At 45.4% G+C, this 23,887-nt stretch overlaps 2 protein-coding genes across 5 annotated transcripts in view; one reads left to right on the forward strand and one right to left on the reverse strand.

Annotated features, from left to right (window-relative positions):
• Nucleotides 1-2,422, forward strand: part of rmnd5b (required for meiotic nuclear division 5 homolog B) — an 11,524-nt gene extending 9,102 nt beyond the window's left edge. For all 4 annotated transcript variants that reach the window (XM_042074673.1, XM_042074676.1, XM_042074675.1 and 1 more), the window contains exon 10: nucleotides 1-2,422. This exon is cut by the window's left edge and continues 411 nt beyond it. The gene's annotated coding sequence lies outside the window, so the exon portion shown is untranslated.
• Nucleotides 2,423-4,750: 2,328 nt separating this feature from the next.
• On the reverse strand, nucleotides 4,751-23,887 carry n4bp3 (NEDD4 binding protein 3). The gene is given in 8 exon segments (XM_042075495.1): nucleotides 4,751-4,791; nucleotides 7,417-8,020; nucleotides 8,888-9,172; nucleotides 9,911-10,039; nucleotides 10,041-10,389; nucleotides 10,421-10,602; nucleotides 12,304-12,753; nucleotides 23,592-23,887. Coding segments are annotated over 7 exon segments (2,007 nt in total). The 5' UTR covers nucleotides 12,721-12,753; nucleotides 23,592-23,887.

Genomic DNA, 23,887 nt, shown 5'->3' on the forward strand with positions numbered 1-23,887 from the left:
ATTCATTCACTCACTCATTTGTACACCCTCAATATTTGTCTGGTCTACTTTCGTGTGTGTGTGTGTGTGTGTGTGTGTGTGTGTGTGTGTGTGTGTGTGTGTGTGTGTGTTTCTTCTCTAACATGGATGGGGGGGTGTTTTTTTTTTTTTTCTTCTCCTTCCTCTTTCAGGATTTTTAAGTTTTTCTTAGTCTGCAAGACTTTGATTTTTATTTCCCCTATCTGTGTTCTTTGTCTGCTCACTTTTGAGGGGGAATGCGTGCAACTATTCTGAATGCGTGCAACTATTCCGAATGCGTGCAACTATTCTTCGGGTGAAAACACGACACGTTTATGCTTGACCGTTGTTTATTTACAGATGATATTTAAACATCATTATAAATATATAATATAAATACATAAAAAGCATAGACATATTTAGAGGCACGTATTAAATGCGGCTTGGGCTTTCTCAGTGATCTGTGCACACACACACAAAGCATATTGAATAAGGTGAAGGTTAACTCTGTGAATCTTGTCAGTAAAACCTAAGGTGATGTTTAAAGACTGTAGATTTTCTTTTTTCCCTAAATATGGATTACTGATTGTAAACTTCAGAGTGTCTCTCCCGGTAGGTTACTGGGATGGTGGACAAGTGTGCGAGTGAGTGAATGGGGGATTTATAAAAGTGCATATATTCATGTATCGGTGTGAAGACTTACTGATTAGTACAGGTGACAGGGCAGGGAATTGGCAGATCTTGTGCTTTCTAGGGTTTCTGTTTTTTTTCCCGCCTACTTCCAAGATCCAAGCCATTTTTCTTTGCTCTGTGTATGTATTTAACATATATTTTCTTGAAAGGAAAAAAAACAACAACATAATCTACTGTGAATTGTGCTGAGAGACTAATTTTTCTTTTCCATTCATGGGTAGTCACATCTTTGTAATATATTCAAAGCGTGAAATAAATAATTGGTCATGCTATGAGATGACCTCACTGACTGACTGACCTGCAGTCGGACTCCTTGTTTTTCGTGTCCATTTTCGGTCACCCCCCACCCTAACCTTTTCCTCCACCCAACTGGAGGAGAACCACATCTGTCTGTCACAATGAACAAGGTCAATGGACTTGTCACTCTTATATGAGTGACCTTCACTTTAACTTGCACGCCCTCCAGATCTGATCATGATGATGAATGTTAGGACGTAATGTAAACGAAACAAGTCAAATTGGTGTCTGTGACCTGTTAGCCGTCGTAACGTTCAGTGAAGTGTCACTGGAGTGTTGTGCTTGGCTCCTCGTCAGTGCGCTCGCATCCAGATACGGTTTGGTTGTGAGTTTGGTGAATTTTTAATTGATCAGCCATTTCCATCTCTTATTACATCACCCCCATTACCATTGTCCGCATTGAACTCTGGAGTAGATTATTTTTCCCTTTTTTTTTTTTTTTTTTTGCTGCTTAGTTGTTCAACAGCAGTCAATGTTTTGTAGGAGCTCATTGATTAATTTAGTTTTGTACTGAAGATGTTTGATGCCTGAGGGGAGGGGCATTGTTGTGGAAAGACCCTGTTGTCCTCTGGGTGATTCGCTGTTTATGCTTCTTGGCTTTTTACCAGTGTGCCGACAAACAAACGAACAAATCTCTTCCCTTTAAATTTGAACGCTTTTGCTGCAAGGCAGATGTAGTTTGCTTGCTTTTTTAAATTTAGATGTATGGATGATTTTGGAGGAAAAACGACAGTAACCAACACCATTTGATAATAACAATTTCTGCCAAAAACAAACTTGAATCGTCATGATAGGAGATTGAGATATGAGCCTGAGCGTAAAGTGCTGGCTGAAGAACTTCACTTGAATGTCTGATCAGCAGTCATGGTGGACCAGGAAAAGGGAGAGTGTGGGAGGCTTTGAAAGGGTGTTTTGAGGTAAATCCATCATCACCCTGACCTAGATATGGGCTTTTAAGGCAGCTCAGGCAAGAACGATGTCAAAAGAGGCACTGGACACCTGCTTTTTCAGCAGCTAAACAATGTGGGACTGGCCTTGAGTGGCATCAGTGAATATGTGTGTGTGTGTGCGTGAGATTTTGTTTGAGGGGTATGCTTTGATTGTAGGGAGGACATGGGAATGCATGGGGTCTTGTGTGCGCTTGATTCATTTTTATTTTATTTTTTCTGAATTGTTTCATTACTTTGGTAGACAATCACCCATTGCCTCCCTAAGTATGAACCGGATTGAATAGATCGCATCCAGAGCCCCAGCCTGTCTTTTCTTGACTTCTCACGATTGACATTTAGAAAATTGTATGATAATAAATGTGCATTTTTTTTCTGCTAACAGTTGTTATGCAACTTCTATTGTAAATATTTATCCTCTAATAGTACAGTATGTTTCATATTATACTTGCATCTTAAAATAAAAAAATAAAAAACTTTATACACTATACTGATTTCTTTTGTGCCTGTTTTTCGTGACCTCTTCCATTAAACTGAAGATGAGGTAAATTTATGATGACCCATAAAATTAATCCACATTTTCACTATTCACTGAAAATTGTGCACAGTCCAGTTTTCACCTCTAGAGGGAGCTATTTGTGTACAGTACAAGAAGCACAAGAGGTGTTTGGTCTACTGATGGAGAAGAGGTGCTTTTAGGCCTCATGCAGAATGTGCATGAAGGCAACAAGGTCATGTTAAAAAAGCACACAGAACTCTACGTGCACCTCTGTAGTAGGCTACATCAGTGACTAATTTGTGACTAGACTCACAGATGAATGAAGGCAGTTTTACATTTACATTTATTCACATGGCTCTCGACTTACAAGTGAGGAATAATATGCAAGCTACTGTGCAAAAGAGACTATAGTAACAATATATATCACCATACCTTACAGTTAAGAACAAAATTATGCATACCCCTGGCAAATATTGATTCAATGTTGATTTTCTCTTTATCAATATGTTTGTTCTGACTGAAAATGACACTGCCACATGTCAAAAGGTTGTAAGACAATGTGGTAGAAGCATGAAATCAAAAAAAGCATTTTCATCTTTTTTACCATTTTTATGAAAAATGGCGTGTGCAAATTCACAGCTCTCAAAATGGTTCTTATAATACCTACCAAGCCTCTCCATGTCTCCACAATGATTCTAGACTGAACTTTTAACAGCAATCTGGGTTTTGTGTCAAGAGCGATTATTTGTTATCCCTCTGGCCTTCTGCTCACTTTTTTGACGGATTGAGGTCTGGACTATGGCTGGGCCACTCTAAAAATTTGGTATCGTTCTCGGTTAACCATTTCTTGCCTTGTTTAGCTGTTTAGCTGTATGTTTTGGATCATTGTGTGGTTTAATGGTCCAATGCCGCCTTTTGGGTCAGGTCTCTTGGCAGACAGCCTTATCAAAAGATAAAAACGCTTATTTTTTTGATTCCATGTTTCTACCACATTGTCTTACAACCTATTGGCATGTGGCAGTGTCATTTTCAGTCAGAACAAACATATTGGTCAAGAGAAAATCAACATTAAATCAATATTTGCCAGGGGTATGAATGATTTTCTTCTCAGCTGTATATACAGTACAAGGTAACCTGAGGAGAATTGTTTAGAAGCTGAAGTAGAACACGGATGGAGGATGTATTAAAGACAGACACTAGTAAGTCTTGCAATAGTACTTAGAAATTATGTTTAATTTAAGAATGATTATGTTACAGAACCTTATATTTTCCTTAATCTAAAGAGAAGGCAGAGGTCCCTCTGTGCTCAATTGAGAACTAGTACCTTACCTCTAGCAGTGGAAGTGGGTTGAAAGGTACACCTGAACGCTTACGTTTGTGTGAATTCTGTGATCTTCAGGTTGTGGAAGATGAACTTCATTTTGTTTTTTATTGTCCTTTATACTGCGACTTAAGGAACTCTCTTTTTGAATCAATTCAGTTAAAAAATCCAGATATATTTTGAAATATGAAGGGGAGATTTTGTGCTGGCTGTTTGAAAATGATGTTTTTGCTTTGGCAAAATGTATAGAAAAGGCCTGGTATTTGCGGCAAAGTATTTTGTATCCCATATGACAAGCCATCTCTATGTGTATGTATCCTTATTTTTAGTGGTTTAGTTATGTTATGTTGGGTTCTGTGTTATGTCACGTGGTTATCTGGAGATAACAGTAAAATTATTACTGCAGTGTCTAATAAGCCCATGAGGGCTAGGCACCGTGGTGTTTGACACTTAAATAAACAAATCAATCAAGTACAGGCCTCAGTGACTGCATGTTTGTAAAAATGCCAGCAATTCATCCTCATCTGCTATGTCCTGAAGTGTGGGCCAACTAAGCATGTGAAGCTATAGTGTGAACATGCCTATATCAGTATTCCCCATCTATTCTGCTTTCTATCAGGCTGTCTGATAACCGGCTGGCTGGGGGGATGGTCCCTTCCCTCCATGTGAACACACTTCACTTAAAATAGCTGGACGCTGAGCATAGAGGGCGGCTGAGGCCAGTGCTCCATTAATCTGGCTGCGCTGTTCAGATTAATTGAAAAACAGACAAGTGTGTTGAGCATGGTGCCCACGCTCCTGCGCTAACTCCACACAGCAGTCTTTTTTAACATGCTTCCTTACGTAAAAGGCCTCATGGTTTATCGAGTGTGGGCTTTATGTAATGTTTGAATCCTGTGGATGAGTCAGTTGTGCACTTGCCACTTTCTCACTGATGAGAAGTACTGTATTGACTCTTCCATCGTGTGTGTGTGTGTGTGCGTGTGTGTGTGTAGTTCACTCGGGGTGCTGCAGAGGCTGTTTGAGCGTGGCAGTAACTGCACACATAATGTACATAAATCTCATCGACTTCACAAGCTAATTGGATAAGCCTTTTTACAGCCATCCTTACAGGACCACCTGCTTGCTTGCTTGTGTGTGTGTGTGTGTGTGTGTGGAGGCAGCTTGCTCGGCCAAACACCCCACCCTACCCTATACCCCTCTCCTTTCGCAAATCCTCCCTTGACAGTTTCCATGGGAACACCTGTTCCTTGAGCAAATAGAGACCCTCCTATGTTTCTTTCCCGGGACCTATCATGGCTGACCTCTGACCTCAAAAAGTCCAAAGTCGGCAAGGTGGTATGCGAGAACCTGGCTAAGTGGAGGAGGGGGAGTTAAAGCCAGTGAGCATGAGATAGGAGGCACAAGGACGAGACTATTTCCCGGGATACTCCCCCCCCCCCCAAAAGCCCATACCTCAGGGCTGCCTATTTTCTTTTAAAGAGGGCTATAAACTCCAATCAATAAAAGTGAGCTTAGGGAGGAACAGAGGGCAGGAGAGAGAGAGAGAGAGAGAGAGAGAGAGAGAGAGAGAAAGAGAGAGAGAACATTAGAATGGTAACAAAGCCCCAAGCGGAGTGCTGGGAGTTCTTAGGGTTTGGCAGCTCTCTCCCTATCACTCACAAGTGCACCATTGTTCTTTGGGACACTGCAAGGGGATGGAGGGGGGGGGGGGGGCACCTTGATTTCTTTTCCATAGACTCCCTTGTGTGTGAACTTGGGAGAGAATAGAGAAGGCATTGTCCCTCCACAATGGTTGATCTCAACTGATCAATCACACTCAATGTACACTGCAGCAGACCTGACTGTTCTCCTTAGCAAAAACCTTTTGAAGGCCCAACACAGTGGGATATTGCACAACGCCATCCTAATATGCATTCCAATTCCATGTAAATCAGAGTCTGTTCTCTGTCCAAGTAAAAGGATATTTATTGCTTGTATTACATATTTATTTGATTGTTTGGTAGCATTAGCAGTTTTAGCGGGATGTATGGATATTTTGTGAACGTACGCAAGTCTTATCCCGTAACGTCAGATTCTGCCAAGATCAACACTGCAGTCCTAATCTCTACTGTTGCAGCTGAGTATTATAACTAAGTATTCGTTTGGAAACTAATATTTCTAGTTTGGACACTAATAGGCGATTTCAGGAGGAAAATCAACATAAGAATGTTTGCTTTAAAGCTTTTAATGGACCATACAAGAAAATCAACAACATACTTGAAAGTAGTATTATGACAACATAGGAACTAACCTTCTGTTTTTATATACAATATACCTTGTGATAACCAGTAGAATATAAATTTTAAATCAATACATAAAATATTTTTTTTCTGTTCCTTTAGTTATTCACAAGTCACAGTATCAGCTCCTTATCCTTAACCGTTGACGCAACAACCACGGAAACAGCAGATATCTCAGGCAGAGGACAGAAGGACGTCAAGTCAACTGGACATTTTTTGGTTCCAGGCGAATAAGTCCTCTTGTTATTTTATTCTTCACTGAAAAACACAAGCTTTGTGACATTGCACAACGTCATTCCTGGGGATTTGTCATATGATACCCGGATATCATACATGCAGTGGGGGTGTGTGTGTGTGTGTGTGTGTGTGGGGGGGGGTGGGGGGGGGCTGGGAGGGGATACAGTGAGAAACGTGTGAAGAAGAACTAGGAGGAGGCTGGTGGTATCTGAAGTTCATGCCTGTCGTTCTTGGGTGGGTGTGTGGGTGGTTGGGGGCAAGTTCACATGTAACCCAAACCCTCCTTCCTCATTTTCTTCGCCGGGGTGTTTTTTAAGAGAAGAACTCCAGGTCCTCTAAAGTGCAGCATGCTTGTTCACAAGAAGAGTGCACATGTTCAAGCCAAACGGGGATCTTTTTTTTATTTAAAAAAAAAAAAAAAAGGAACTTGGCCACAGTCACTATCTGCAGTCTTTACTCATCGCATAACAACCAAAGAACATCAAATTTTCTTCTCCCGGTTCTTGGTCTACTTGTATGATTAGACTATTGCTTGGGGCATAGACATTTGAGGACAGTATTTATCACTCAGAGGCTATAAAGCTGTGAGGGCTGATCTTATCTGAACTTGTATGACCTAATTACAGCTATTCATTTTGTGTGGAAAAGATAGCTGAGATAACAAGATCGAGCTTTTGTTATAAACAGACGCCATAGCTTGTCTTCAGGCCAAACAGTACAAGATGATCTTGAATGCTATAGAAAAAAAAACAAAGTCCCTTTTTATATCCTCTGGTATCTCCTTTCCTTTACGAAACAAGCTGCAAACAAATCCTACAAAAAGAACTCCACAGACCAGTTCGCGAGAACATGTTTTGGTTTCCTTTGCCAAACAGCAAAAAAAGGGAATAAGTAAACCTAGCAATCCACAGTAAGGAAAATACATCCAAATATTCTTTATAGACAGAATGGAAGACAAGTCTCACAAAAAGTCCCATTCTTTTTTTAAGGTGGAAGTTGGTCATTTTCATATTTTTAGACACCAGTTTTGTTTCCCTTTCCCCCCCCCCCCCAAACGTAGTCCAGTATGTGGCTGAGGGGGTTGGTGGAGGAAGTGGACGATCAAATCTCGGACGACTCGATCCCTTTCGATCCAAGGCAAACCAGAAGGCGGCTCGTCCTCCTCTATCAGATCTCTGCCCATGTCACCCATGCGCCTGTCTAAGCTCCCACCACCCCCACCACCCCCTCCACTGGCCCCCTGGCCCCCCCTGAGCTCGCGCAGCTCCCTCTCCAGGGCCTCGCTCTTGTGGTACATCTCCAGGTAGCTGGCCTGGAGCTCGCGCTGGTAGCGGATCACCTTCTCCTTCTCCGTCTGCCAGGTGTGCCGCTCCGCCTCGAAGGCCGTCGCCTGCGCCTCGTTCTGTCGCCTCTCAGCAGAAGCTCTGCCCGAAGGCGGTTCCTCCGTGGCGCCGGACCCTGATGACCCCGATGACCCCGGGCGTCTCCTCCGAGTTGCCTCGGTGGTCGGCAGCGCGGCGGCGTTGGCGTTGCCGCCGGCGACGGCGGTTTTACGCCGGGCCGCGGCGGTCTGCAGGGCGAGCTGCAGCGCCTCCACCTGGCCGTCTTTGTTGCGCGCGTCGGTGCGGACCCTGCCGCAACTCCGTCTTGAGCTGGAAGGATCTCGCTGAGCTTGCGGGCCACCCTCCCCCTGCGAGTCGCGCAGCTGCTGCTTCAGCAGGGAGATCTCACCTGACTTCTGGCACACCTGCAGGGGAGAGGAGAGAAAGAAGGGAAAGCTATGAGTGATGCTCCTTACCGTAGTTACCTGTGTCTGTGTGTGTGCTATGGTGTACCCGCTCCTCAGCATCTTTCATTTGAATATTATCTCCCTGAATTAAATTATATATATAAAAAAGTCAGTAAAGATAGACTTTTCCTATTCCTTCTGCGAGACTATAAACAAATAGGGTTCCTCACCAGAAACACACTTGCAGAGTTGCAAAAAAAATTCCCACATTTTTTAGAAGCTTGTTTAATCTTTTGTCTTGGTATGCAGAGTTGGTATGCAACCTCCTAGTGCACAGTGCTGCATCCTGTACACATCCAGTTAATTCTCTGTAAATCCCACACAGTCCAACACCCCTTGCTCTCCTCCCCTCTCCTCTCCTCCTGCCCTCTCTCCTCCCCTCTCTACTCCATCCCCTCTCTCCTCTCCTCCCTCTCTCCCTCTCCTCTCCTCTCCCTCTCCCCTCTCCCTCTCCTCTCTCTCCTCCTCCTCCCCTCTCCTCTCCTTCCTCCCCTCCCCTCTCTCCCATCCTCTCTCCCCTCATCCTCTCTCTCCTCTCCTCTCTCTCTCTCGCTCTCTCTCCTCTTGCTCTGCCTCATTCTCCATCCCTCTCTCCATCCCTCTCTTCATCCTCTCTCCTCTCCTCTCGCCTTGCTCTGCCATCCACTCTCTCCCTCTCACCTCCTCTCCTCTTGCTCTGCTCATTCTCCATCCCTCTCTTCATCCCTCTCTCCTCTCCTCTGCTCTGCCTCATTCTCCTCGCTTCCTTTTCCTCCTCTTCCTCTCTTCCATCTCTGTCGTCCCTCCCCCTCCCCCTCCTCCTCCCGTCTCCTCCTCTCCACTCACCTCCCACTGCGTCTCCTCCAGCTGAGGGTTGGTTTCCAGCGCTCCTCCTCCTCCTCCTCCTCCACCTCCTCCTCCTCCTGTCCTGCGGAGGCTCTGGCACTCGGTGCGGAGCGCGTCTGCCTCCTGCTGCAGGCGTCCGCGCTCCTGCTGGGCCTTGTAGAGCTGCAGCTGGAGGCCACGCTGGGCGCGCTGGGCATGCTGGGAGACCTGCCGCAGCTTGGCGGCGTACAGCCGCTTGAGCTCCTCCACCTCGCGCTCCCACAGGCGCTGCTTCTCCTCGAACACCTGCGCCAGGCGGGACACGGGAGACTTCTCAGACCCAAAAAAGAAGAGGTGGAGGGGGGGGGGGAGGGGGGTGGACAAGGACAAGTGAAGGGAAGGATGAAGTGATGAATGGAGGGGGTGATTGTGATGAGTGAGAAAGAAATGAGGGAATGCAGAAAGAAGGAAGGAAGGAAGGAGAAAGTAAAAGCAGCAGGAGCAAGGACAAAAACAAAACAAAGACAAGCGATGGTTAACTACGTTTCACTACGGGTGGGATGGGTTGTGCTGCTTTTATCATTCAAAAAACAAACAACAAGGGTTTGGTTGAGTGTGGGAGAGGAAGCATTAGCACAGGCTGATGGCTGGGATAGGATGATGGGGGGGGGGGGGGGGGGGGGCTATGGAGGAAAACTCAGGGATACACAGCTGTGGCACATAAAACCCAAGCAGGTGGAGACATCTTAACTGAGCAGAGGGAGCCAGTGAGTGTGACTGGGGGACGAGGCTGGACTGGAGCAGAGGGCCTGTGGCCAAAAATACCCTCGTCTGTTCTGCGGCATCAGTATGGAATGAGGCCAGTCTCAAGGAAAGGCTCTGACTTTGTGGCTCAATATCAGAACAGGGGAGCGGCGACACTGTGCCAGGAATAATATGCTAATCGTGCTTAACACAACTGCTCAGATGTCTCTGTCCGCTTGAGAAAGTTACACCTGAAAAACCATTAGCATCAGATAAATGTGTTGGAAGAGAGGAGCTCACCTGTGCGATGGCGTCTTCGCTTTCGTCCAGGTTGCGGCGCATCTGCCTGAGCTCGTGGTCCTTCTCGATGAGCCTCTCCTCCAGGTCCCGCACCACGTCCTCCATGGACATGGACAGCTCGTAGGGGGGGCGGCGCCTCGCTCCCGTATCCGCGGAGACGGCCCAGTGTGGCGGCCGCGCCCCCCGAGCCCGGCGGTGGCAGCGGAAACGAGGCCTCAGTGGTGGCGGAGGAGAGCGCGCCCCGGGAGCCGGCGGCCGAGTGGCGGTCCAGCGAGCCGATGTGGTCGATGTGGCCCATGGAGACGCTGATGTGGCCCAGGTGCGGGCGGAAGGCCGCCGGGCGGTATGGGGCCAGCAGGCTGCTGAGCGAGTGGTGGCCAGAGTCGGACGCGTTCTCCTCCTCCTCTTCCTGGCTCAGGTGCCGGTGGCCCGGCGTCTGCTGCTGCTGCTGCTGCTGCTGCTGCTGCTGCAGGGGGGGCCTGCCGTTGCCGTGGTGACGCGAGGGGCGACGAGGAGGACGAGGACGAGGTCGCGCTGGACAACGACTTGGACGTCGCCGCCGTGATGTAGGACGGGCGCATGCCGTTGCTGGGCGCCGGCGCGTCCGAAGCGTCCTGCGCCGGGTAGAGGTTCTGCATGGAGCTGAAGTTCTTGGGTGTGACCGGCTTGAAGGCGGACGGACGCAGGCGAGACTGCGGGCGAGAGCGGAGAGAGCGTGAGCTGTCGCCGGACGAGTCCATCGCACCGCGATGCCCCGCCACAGAGGACGGGACCAATATGCTCCTCGGCTTTCTTGAGCCGGCGCCAAGTGCCACATACTAGATTGCTACGAACGGACACTGTCCTCCCTTGTCCATATATTTCTCTTTTCATTACACGCTTTCAACGCAATGGATTTGGTGCGGGCAGCTTAGATTTGATTGCAGCCATAAATTTTACACTGCCGAGGCCTGGACACAGAGTCTACATGGCAAGGACTGGACAGCTTATGTGATTTACTCAAATATGAGAAAGAATGGGGGGTGGGGGTGGGGGTATGGCTCACTCAAGAATTAATATCCTTCCTATGAGAAGAGTAATGGCAGCAGCACAGAACTAACAGCAAATATCTTATCAAGAGACAGCTATTCATTTAATAAACAGAAAAGTGATAGAGCAAGAATCATTCATCTCCACTAGCCTTCGGCCCACGAAACCCATATCTCACACACGGCCTTCTGGGAGAGGTTCCTACTGTGGTCTAGAGTAACCCATGGGCCTCTGTGCTGTGTAACTATAGTATAGAATAACCCATGGGAATCTGTGCTGTGTAACTGTAGTATAGCCCATAACCCATAATCTTGAATTTCCCCATGGGGATCAATAAAGTATCTATCTATCTTTCTATCTAACCCATGTAAGAATAGAATACTGTAACCCATGGGCCTCTATGCTGTGTAACTGTACTATAGAGTAACCCATGGGCCTCTGTGCTGTGTCACTATAGTATAGAATAACCCATGGGCCTCTGTGCTGTGTAACTGTAGTATAGAGTAACCCATGGGCCTCTGTGCTGTGTCACTATAGTATAGAATAACCCATGGGCCTCTGTGCTGTGTAACTATAGTATAGTCCATAACCCATGGGCCTCTGTGCTGTGTAACTGTACTATAGAGTAACCCATGGGCATCTGTGCTGTGTCACTATAGTATAGCCCATAAACCATGTAAGAATAGAATACTGTAACCCATGGGCCTCTGTGTTGTGTAAGGCATGAGACTTGCATGGCTATGGATCAGTTTGGTAGGATGTGTCCCAGAAAGCATTACACTGAGCTAGGAAATGAAACATTTTTCATCAGAAGTTTCCACTGTGAGTTTTATCTGCTGAGGTTTCATATCCTTTTACAACAGTGTTCACATTCACCAACTACTGGTATAGTTCACACAAATAATTAAACCACATTTAATTTAATAATTTATGAATACTTCCTTAATACTCCTCCACTAAGCACACTTCAGAAGGCTAAGGACCTCCCTAAACGATAAATTATATATACCAAAGTGGGCATGTACACTGAATGTACTTCTTCGATTTACCATGCAGCTCCTGTATTGAGAACACTTGGAATAAAGGCTCCATGATGAGAGAAATGGAAAGTAATTATCATAAAAAATATGGAATTATAAAATGTTTTTCTGTTAGCAAAATGTTTTTCTGTTAGCAATTTCTGGTCCCCTAATTCTAAACCACCACTTCTGTCCTGCAGTACAGCTCCCATGAGTGAAATTAAAAGTCCTTATCATCAAAAATGATGGAATTACATTTCAACACAGTAACTACCAAGCTAACTCCTCCTTCTGTTGTCAGACCAGCAATCCAGCCGCTAAGTAAGTAACAGTAAAGGGGCCTACCTTGTCAAACTTGCCCCCCATGGGCAGGGAGTTTTTGCTGACGTCCACCTCCTTGCCGCCCTTGTGGTAGACTTTGGCGTAGAGGTTCTCCTCCTCGCGGCCGTGCTCCCTCTTAATGGAGGACACCCCGGAGGAGATGATGTGCTTGCCTCCCTTCGGCTCCTTCTTGGCGATGTTCAGGTAGTTGAGCAGCTCCCGCTGGTTGAAGCCTTTCTTCAGCAGGCCGTTGCTGTGGCGCGCGGGCGCCTGGGGCATCGCCCGGTTGCCCTTGGTCGGGGAGACGTCGGGCCTCTCGATCAGGCTGCCTACACTTCCCATGATGCAACGGGCTGAGGCCAGGGGAAGGGCGGAGTAGAGGTCACCGCCGAAGCTCTTGCTGGGATCACGGGTCAAGGACAGAGCCTGGACTGTTGCCATTGGTTACAATGTCTGATGGCTCCAAAAGGAGGTCTAGAGAAAAAAAAAACAGAAAGGAAAACAATAAATAAATAAATAAATAACCTGACACTATAAACTTGTTACTACAAACTGTATATTACTAAATAACCTCTGGGAAGAAATTGTATACCCCATATCCATTATACGTTATATATCATATTTTCATCCACTCGGTCACTCTGACAATGTAAAATATATATATATATTACTCTTCATCTGCCATTAATAGAAAATCTGGTACTTTCAAGTCGACTTCTGAAAAATCTCTGAGAGCTGGATGTCAGGTCAGTGTGTCTTCACCATCAGTTCATCTTACTTCTCAGCGTAGCCTAGTTAGTATGACACACATTATAGCTCTGGATGGTCAATGCTGGATGGACACTGTGGTAAATTCTCATGTTCGTCGCTGGGCTTTTAGTGCTTGACCTGCCAAGTATTAAACTGGCTCAGTGATGGATTTGGGGGCAGCTCAAGCAGGTTAAGGTTAAGCTGTTATCTCCAAAAAAAAAAAAAGATATCAAATTCGGTTGAAATACACCCACTCATAGCGGACTGATGGATTTTCACATAGGCTTCATGTGTTTGAAACGAGAGGCACAGACACGTATTCATGCCCTCACGCACACTGCCAAACACACACACACACACACACACACACACACACACACACACACACACACACACACTCATCATGTACTGTACATCCCAGCTGTAGGAACACACATGTTGCATGCAATAAGGGCTCGTGTGTGTGTGATACTGAACAGCCTGATGCTGTTAATCCTGCCAGTGCAACAGCCGTGTGATTCTAATTTAGACGTCCTGCTTCACCAGCCACTGGCTGAGAGAATCAAGTCCTTCCTGATGCATTTCCTCCTCGTACATGACTGGATGTCTGCTCCGCACCTAAAAGCCTGGAGCTGCCCTCCTCCTCCTCCTCTTCTCCTCCTCCTCCTCTTCTCCTCCTCCTCCTCTTCTCCTCCTCCTCCTCTTCTCCTCCTCCTTCCTCTTCTCCTCCTCCTCCTCCTCTTCTCCTCCTCCTCCTCCTCTTCTCCTCCTCCTCCTCTTCTCCTCCTCCTCCTCTTTTCTCTCTCCCTCGCTCTTTTTCCTTCCTTCCTGGACAGCTCATTAAGGAGCTGTATTGATTTCACCCGACTGTTTTTTTCTCTCCTGATCTAAACATACCTCACTGCCTTCAGGCAACATAAGAGGCCCAAAACACCACACACACACACACACACACACACACACACACACACACACACACACACACACCTACACCCACACACACACACACCTACACCCACACACACTCAAGTGGATGTGCCCCAACACAACACAAACACACACACACACACTAACTCTCCACACCTCTCCAGCATACACAACAACATCCCAAAAAAGGTAAAACACAAAGGTAACATGGAAGAATTCAGGGAAATGGCTGCTGTCATTTATTGATGACTTCATTAGTTTCCAAATACCTTTTGCCTTTTTTCTTTCACTTCTAACACTTACAAACAGCAATCATTAAACTCTTGGCAAGCGATGCAATAATTGACTCCCGCGGGTGAAGCGCTTATGTAAATTGGCCTAACAGGGGAACGCACAGGTGAACCCTCTTACCCAGTGAGATCAAAAAGCCAGCTCATGTTTTCATGCATGAGTCAATGTTTCTTCAGAAACACACGGACGTACGGGTGTGTTACCGGAGATGTGATTCTGCACAGCGCGGTCAGGAGAAACACATTTAATCCCAAACGATGACTGACAAAGATGAGGCACCTGATAGAGTGTTGGTAGTGTTGAGTCAGTCACACACAGAGGTAAAGTATATACGTGCTGATGCTTCCTGTCATCATGACACTGGCGTGTTCTTAGCTATTTGTGTGGGTGGGCTGGGCTATAATAACACAACTAATTCATTTCAAATATGGTGAAATACAGTACATCATTTAAAACCATTTCAGGGGAAATGCTGATACTGCTACCCTGGGGCATACGACAATATTATACAACCTCAAAACAGAAGAAGTTGGGACGTTGTGTAAAATGCGAATAAAAACAGAATGTGATACAAGTCTTGTAAACCCATATTTAGCAGCAAAAAGGACATAGACAACGTATCAAATGTTGAAATTAAAATTTGGACTATTTCATGGAAAATATATGTTAATTTTGAATTTGATGCCAGCAACATGTTTCAAAAAAAGTTGGGACGGGAGCATGTTTACCAGTGTGCTGCTTCACCTCTTCATTTAACACAATTCTGTAAATGTTTAAGAACTGAGGAGACCATTTGCTACAGTTTTGAGAATTAAATGTAATGTCCCATTACTCCCCAATACAGAATTTCAGTTGCTCAACAGTATGGGGTGTAATAGTCATGGTTTTCATTCCATTATTCACATAATTTGACAAATCTGGACTGCAGACAGACCATTTTAGCACCTGGACTCTTCCTCTATGGAGAAATATTGTACTATTTAAATCTGTGCAAAATTCAATTTGCCATTGTTTTTCTGAAATATTCAAGGTCTTTCTTGGAATAGACATTGCCTGGATGGTAGTACATGTTGCTCAAAACCTGTATACATCATTCAGAATTTATTGAGCACTAAAACATTGTTGGATAGGTTGGATACTTGGATAGGCCCTCTCGTCTTTAGCCCAGATGAGTCCATGATTTCCAAAAAGAATGGCAAGTTTTGATTGGTCTAACCACAGGACCTTTTTCCATGTTACCTCAGTCCATTTTAAACAAGCTCAGGCCCAGATAAGATGGTGGTATTTTCTGTATCATGTCTCAATACAATTTTGGCTGTTTTAGCTGTTTTTTAGCTGTTTAGTTTTGGCTGCAGTTTTTGAATTGAGTATCAAAATGTCCTCATAGACAATGGTTATCAGAGCAGTAGAAGGGGGTTACTTGCACTTCAGCCTGGTTGGTGCTCACGAAACAGGACGCAGAAGTCAAGAAGGGAGATCCAAGGTCTAACAGGAGCCAAGGAGCAGGACCAGAGCTCCAGAAGGAGCAGGACCGGAGCACTCAATGCTTAAAGTGTTTTTATTTGTGCAAACTGACTAACGTTTTGACGGCCATGTGTCTTCTTCAGAGTCCTTTTTAATATTATGTCCTGTAGATGATGAACTCCCCAAATACTTCACAATTTCATGTTAAGAAGCATTAAAATTACATAATTTGTGCACACAGGTTTACACAGAGTGATGAATATCCTGCATATCTGGGATGCTCTTTTTCATACCCAATCGTGTTGCCAGTTACCCTAATTAGTTGTGAAACATTCCTCCTTTTGTTTTCTTTAGCATTACACAACTTTTCAAGCTTTTAGTTACCTCCGTCCCAACTTATTTTGAAACATGTTGCTGGTATCAAATTCAAAATTAACATATATTTTCCATGAAATAGTCAAATTTGTCATATTCAGCATCTGATACGTTGTCTGTGTCCTTTTTGCAACTAAATATGAGTTTAAGAAATTTGCAGATTCTGTTTTATTCACATTTTACACGTTACCCAACATTTTCTGTTTTGGGGTTGTATTACTGTAACATAGAAGTAATAACAATAGTTAGTGCTATCTCCAATAACCATTAATAACAGCACTAATGTTACTGGGTCAAAGAAGACCTCAGCTCCAGGAGAAAAGAGCTGTCCCACCAGCCTGGCCTGTGTGGGAGAGCAGGGAAGAACCCTTTTAAACAGAGGCCACAAATCTCCCAGGGCCAGAGAAAAATGTAACATCCAGTCTGTTTCCATAATTTCCCTGCTTGCTTCCACCCTGCACGAAAGAGAGAGAGAGAAGGAGGGAGAGAGAGAGGAAGACAGAGAGATAGAGGGAGGCCGTATGAGCTCTGAGTCGTGGCCTGATTTATGGTTCAGACGAGTCCCCCCTCGCTGGCCAAGCCTGCCTGCCCTGAACACAGCACATTCCTCACTCAGGGACCAGGTTTAATTAAAGGCCTGCTCCTCAGAGTGAGAGAGAGAGGGAGAGAGAGGGAGAGAGAGAGAGAGAGAGAGAAGGACAAGGAAGATGGGAGGTAGGGGGAGAGAGAATGAGGGGTAGAGAGAGAGATATAGAAATGCAGAGTTGCCATTTGTTAAACTGCGCCTGAAACTGTAGCCTTTCTCCTGGCAGTAAACATTTCTACAGGCCACTGCAGGCTAGTTCAGTATGTCTGTTCTAGAGGAAAGAAATAGGATGTGCCAAGTACAAGTGTTGGATCTCTCTACTTTGTGTGTGTGTGTGTGTGTGTGTGTGTGTGTGTGTGTGTGTGTGTGTGTGTGTCTGTCTTTTGGGGAGGGGAAGGGACCAGGTGGCTAATGGAGAACAAGTGCATTTTGAGTGCAATCACTGAGTTTTTACGTAAGTGTCCCATTTACCTTAATTTGACTGAGGGGTGACCTCTGTTGGGGGGCAGGTGTGTACGTGTGTGTGTGTGTGTGTGTGTGTGTGTGTGTGTGTGTGTGTGTGTGTGTGGGTAGGAGGGCTCATGATTATTCATTCAGTGAACAATCAAACAATCATGCATCTCTGCGATGCCCTATCTGTGCTAGTGTTTCAACAGCACACTTTATATTCAGTGGAGTGGAACATTTCAGACTTAAAAGGACTTGTCCCATTATGCCACCCACCGGCACCAGATTGCCATATGTCTGGCCCTTGGTATTGATTGCGTTTTAAGGTCACATTAATATTTCAATAACTTGGATTTTGCAGAGCACACAAAGACCCCAAATTGATCCTAAAAAGCTCTCCGCTCCAGGCCAATGCTACTTAACGGGGAGTGAAATAGTCAGGTTTGCACTGATGATATAGCTCCAAGCAGAGTGAAATGAGTTGAACTAGCAAGCATGCTTGCAAAGCGTAAGTTCAGACCTTGAAGCAAAACTTCATTAGTAGTTGGAAACCTCATTCTCCACAATTAACATCTGAACTCCGGTAGTCACAAATAATGCTCAATCTGCAAAACCACTTTCTTGTAAATCTGGACGTCACGTGAGACGAGGGGGAAAAAAGTGTGCGTTACGCTCCCCCATGACTGTTTCTGACTGGTACCTTTAATTAACGACACTGATAAATGAGGTGGACTGAGGCTGCTATGCAAAGGGGAAGACCACTGGGGAAGGTTTCCTCTGTTGAGCGGCCGTTCATCTGACATAGAGGAAATTGCGTCGTTCACCACTAACAAATGAGCAATGTCGAAGCCCCCCACCCCCCACTGCTGAGTCAGCACACTAAGGATTTATTATCAAGCTTTAAAAATGGATTCTGTTTGGGCCGGCAAATGAGCCACGCAAAAAAACACAAGTTTTCTCACAGCGCGGCGGCCGATGCCTGAGATTGAAGCACGATAAACAATAAGTCATCATTATATATATAAAAAAAAGAACAACGATTGATGTGACGAAGCGGCCTGACCCCATCTGTGTGGGCGGACCATTGGGCATCCGATGATGTCACAGGGGACCTCAGATTTAACGGCTCAGCGCTCCGGAACACCAGACGAGGAAGCAGAGCACACAGTTGAACAAATTGACAATTAAACCCTGGCTTCCCCGACATTAACAAACCATGTCCATTTGCTTCTGGGGCCATATGCTAAATGTTAGTGTCTTATTTGTTCAAGGGTGACTGATAAATACGGCAGCATCCTAACCAACTCCCTTCATTTAGGCCTAGGCCTCGCTGAGTCTGTGGTGCTGCCTCACTGACTACTTCATGAAGCGTCGAAACCTTTTTTTCATTTTTACGAGCGCTTCACAATATCTCATTTACCCCGGCATTCTGCTCCGTGACCTGAGGTGAATATTGCATCTGTTGGACATGACATAAATCACTGAGGCCTGGCAGGCAGGGCTCATTTTGTGGTGCTGGTTTATAAGTGCCCCCCTTGTTCCCATGAACACAAGACCCCCTCAGGGGAGATTGCATCATGGTGGTGATCATAGCCACATAAGGGCAGTATTCAGATGCGTCAGCACCCTACATACAGTGAGCCATTTTGGTTTTATGGGCACAGTCGGTCTTGGTCACGCTTTGGCGATAGGGGCAGAGGGGTGCACACCGAACCACTGTTAGGGGTCAAATGTGGAGGCTGGGAGGGGTCAGGGAGTGAGTATGATTCTTATTTACACCCACCACAAGCCTGACAGAGTCCCCCTAAAGCACATCACTGTCAAGGTCTCGTGGGTCCATTTTCTAAATGGTCCTATTGGCCCCACCAGTCACTGGCTGCTTAAAGAGACTGTTAACAACTTGCCACTGATATCTTGATATCCATTTACCAAAACGGTGATAATGACCAAAGTGTGTGTCAGGAGGAAAACCATGAGGAAACAGGTCAATCAATATCTCTGGTCTCAGTCATGAACATCGCGATACCTCCTGTGTAGTCCTTCTCTTGTTGAAGTATACTGAACTTTGGTACATAACAAAGGACACATCTGTGGCCACGCCACAAAGCCACAAAGGTCACTTTCCCACAAACTAGTGCACCTGCTCACGCTAATGGAAAAAAACAAAACAATACAGGGCAGGGGAGCAGAATGCAGGTCTCTTCCTCATCATAAACCCACAGGAAGTTGCATCTGTACAATCAGGAAGTAAATGTAAGCACTTCACTGCAGGCAGGCAGGGCACGTTCCCTGGCTAGTCTCATTCTCTCACTATTGGGTTATTGACTCTCTGTTAGTTCATCGGGCGATGCTCTAATTACATCTGTGGTTATCTCTGCAAAACTGCCTGTCGGTCCACGACATGAGAGATATTATGTAACCAAAATTCAGTTTTACAGAACAGTCCACCAGGGACAGCAAAGAACGTACCGCTCGGTTCTGCGTGAGCCCGGAGCAGAACAACAAGGTGACCGAGGATCTGTGGTTAAATACTACTCAGCCTTTGAGAATTTAACATGGACGCCAAAATAAAATCTTATTAGAAGTGCAAACGACCAAATGAGTGCGGGAAAAAAACGAGGCTGTTTTCTGCTGCTTCCTTCCAAAAATGAGATTTGCTTCTCACCATGTGAGAAAAAAAATCCATGTCACACCACTGTATTATTAATAAACACCTCTGAGATTAGGACTAATAATTGTTTATTTAGCAGACGCATTCATTGAAAGCTACTTAACGCTCCAGGTGAGCTATTCAATCTCTCAGTATGTGTGCTCTCTGCCAGGGAATCGAACCTGTGACCTTGTTGTTATTAGTGCCTTGCTCTCGCTGTGCATTAAGAAAAGAGAATTGTTTGCCTGGGATTAGTGCGAGAATGTGTGACATTGTTAGGAAATACCACATATTAGCAACTCTTTCCAATGACAGAGATGAATCAATTTTTTTCACACAATGACAACAAGCGAGCCCTACTACACCGACCAATTGTTTCCAGTGCGTGTGAGAACAGAACAATGTTTGCAGATGGCCTTAAGGCTGATTAGCCGTGGTGGAGGGATACGCGAGGTCGTGGCGTGAACTTTAAACCTGATTACCGCTTACCGCTTGTGCCACAAGGGACCACAGGTGACCCTGGAACGTCAGGGTTGTTTTAACAAGCTGGGTCTCTGGCCGCCATACAAACGTTCCCTTCACTCCACTCTCTCTATCCAGTTCTGTAGTCTCAATGCAACTCTAAATATAGCAGCCAATGCATGGATCTCGCGGTCATCAATAGAACACATGAACACATGCACAGGGCTTTAGGTTCTCACTGTGTCAAGAGTATTTATTTATTTATTTATTTATTTATTTATTTATGTTTGGCGGCATTGCACTATCATTTGCCACAGCCACTTTCAATTTCAAAACTATAGTGTCATCCCCTCTCATGGCAGATTTGCCCGTCACCCTTTGTGTCCGAGGGAAATGTTAGTTGTGCCAGGCTAGTATCCCACTGAAAGGAGATTTTAGGTGGGCGTGGCCAAGCAGGCTACTGAATGAGTGTGTCACGTCAAAAACTGTAGTAAATTTGACCATCCTCATGCTATCTAATAGCATTGTAGGGCTTTTACAAACAGGCCAATTTGAATTAAAAATCTACTCGTCTGGCCCCAGCCTTGGCGCAACTGGCTGGGGCACCTGCACTGTACGCTGGCGACCCAGGTTCGATTCACGCCTCGTGGTCCTTTCTGGATCCCACCCCAACTCTCTCTCCCACTCACTTCCTGTCATTCTCCACTATCCTGTCACATTAAAGGCATAAAAGCACAAAAAATATATACTTTAAAAAAAAAATCTCATCTGTACTTCACAACAGAACGTTCACTCAGATAGCCTCTTCTCAAAAATGACCACACAAGCCTGGATTGTGTGACCAATTCTGGAGCAGATCCAGGCCAGTTTGGGGCCATATATGGTCCACACACCAAGGTACATTCTGGGTTGTCCTTCAGTTTTTGTCATGACCGCACAGCTCCAAAGGGCCTACGGCTTCTCATGCCAAAACAAACACATTTTTTTGCCTCCAGTTTACTGGATTGTCACCAGCCAAAACCCGCCCATTCACCCAACAGTGTCCGGCTGTGATCGCCTCTCTTCTCCCCTGTGTCTGGTAATCCAGTGCCATTTAATTGCTTGTAGTTATTCAGAGTTAAATCAGTAATCTGCTTTAATCCCGGAGTATGCTGAAACTGGCTGAAACAAGCGACAGCAAAGGGACAGAACATTTACACACAGCAGAGAGTAAAAAAAAACAATCCATGAAATCCCATGTTCTGAAAAAACAAAACAAAAAAACGGATGAGAAACATGACAGACCAGATTGATTCCTAGCCTCTCTTGGACGTCATCTCTGACTATACCATTGCCATAAATAGATGTGTCACAGTCGAGAGTCGAGTCAAAAGAAGAAGAAGCTTGACTTGTTTTGCATGCCACTCTGATCTCCTGAGCTCAACACCACCAGTTGCGATGTATTGTTGCTGTTGTTGTTATGATTATGATTCATACTCAGTTCCCTCGAGCCAGCACAGCAAGCAGCAGCATCTGGGAGGGAGAGAGAGCACTCGAATACTGAGCTGCTCTATTGATTCAGCTCGAGGCTCGCCCTCACTTCCTTCTGTTTGCCTGCCTGCTTTTTCACCTTGAGATCAACGATATCGCCACTGTCTCCTTCGCAAACAGTCTCGAGGGCCACACCGCACGTGGACCTTGCTCTCAGGCCCGTTAGGGAGAGTTCTGTTTTTGGAAAAGGGAAGGGTGTGATAAACCTGCGAGAGAAAGAGACATTCCTTACATTTCTGGGCAGGTAATGATTAATATGCCCTTTCAGGCGGCTATTAGATGAGGAGGTCTTGAGATAAGCGTAGGCAGAGAGGATGGAGTTGTTGTTTTTTTATCTCTTTTTACATGAACTGGTTCAACATGAGACAAGTGCACCACATTTTACACTGAACCAGAGTTGTGGGTTAAAACTGGCCGTATGGAAGTGTTACCACCAGCATCCAATGGCCATCTCACTTTGAACTAAAGTGATGGTGGAACGGCAACTCCAGTCGTGCTTAATGAATATTGTCATAGGACACAAAATGAGCACCTAAGATAGCAGTCTCCGCCCTGTGATTATGTATTTTGCGGGAGATCACCATAATTAGATTGTCTGCTAGGAAATCTTGACTCTCATGATGGGGAAAAACAACAGGCTCCTGACTCTCCTGCGATCAGGCTCCGGAGAAAAAACTCGGAAGTCGGAAAAACTTGCTTCTACCCACATGCTGCAGTGGAGTGGGTTTCTGTTGATCTCTGAATCAGCGCTTTTCCGGAGTTTATCTTCGTTGTAGAGTTTCAGTAGAGACGCCACTTTTGTCTAACCTCTTGGTTTCCTTCTTACCAAGTCTCAGCTGTGCGATAGGATCAAAGCCTGGACACGGTAGACTGACGCAGAACAATGCTGGATGACTGACACATAAACAGGTAGATGACTGACACATAAACATGATTCTGGCTCATCTGTTCTCATACTCATAACATCCTCTCAACTCAAATTTAAACAAATGCACTCACACCACAGTCAAAGCCAGCAGTGACTTGCCCTGTTCTGACTTGACCTGACTCTCATAAGGTTCTTGTAAACGCAACTGGAGCAACAAATAGTCTTAAGTGAAGAGTGTGAGGAGTCTCAATGAAAACCCGTTGGTATTGCTTACACAACCTCCGAGAACTTCACACCTCTCGTAGCCTAAACATTTTCTTCCCCCACCAACCATTCAGAAGGACACCCTCAAGTCTCTCTAGGCTCAACCAAAAAGACAGTGTCGACAAAATGAATGAAAGGCCAGAGGCTGGTTTAAGACCTCCATGGCTGGAGCTGAGAACACCACTTGATGGAAACAATAGGCAGATCATTTGCATGCAGATTACAGTCCACGTCGGGAATGAGGATGTTGTGTTCTGGTGAATACCCGCACCAGTGCAAGTCTACTGTTTTTGTTTGACGTCAGGATGTGATAAAGGATTAACCTGCCGTCATTTATTTCAGTTGCAAATTTGGCTAATTCAAAAGTTAATCAGGCACAAAATAATCCTTTTTGTCAATCATCAGCGTGGCACTGCATCAAAGGGCATTTAGTTTATTCCATGCTGTTAGGCACGGAGGGCCAATAACCACAGCAATAAAGCATGATAAGAGAAAAGAATGAACTAGTAATGGCAGATTTAAGAATTCTAAAGGATGGTTAGAAGAGCCAATGGTACAGAATGGCAAGAATTCTACTTTGATTGACATATTTAAATAGAGGAAATAGTCCATGTACAACTACTTAAAAACAGAGTCCTGAATGGAAACTGAAAGTAGTACTGTATCATTGCTTTTAGAAAAAACACGTAAATGCTCACCAAAGTATGTCCCAGGTAAAAGGCACCGCACCGGCTGATGTATCCAGTGAGTCTCACATAAGAGTGCACACACACACACACACACACAGTCAGTCACCTGTGAGTAAACCAGGCTCTGAATTTTCCCCACTCTCGTTCACCTGCTGCTTTCACTTCCCGCCACAGCGCAGGCTAAAATCTGCCTCAGTGGCTGCGCCCAGACTCTGCCCATAGTGGGAGGAGATGGACAGCGAGGCCTGTCCATAGCTAACCCATTCATTCCCAAGGGCTGCCAGCAAAGCCTCCGGGGATTATGT

This window comes from Alosa sapidissima, chromosome 20 (genome assembly GCF_018492685.1).
Source record: "Alosa sapidissima isolate fAloSap1 chromosome 20, fAloSap1.pri, whole genome shotgun sequence".
NCBI lineage: Eukaryota > Metazoa > Chordata > Actinopteri > Clupeiformes > Clupeidae > Alosa > Alosa sapidissima.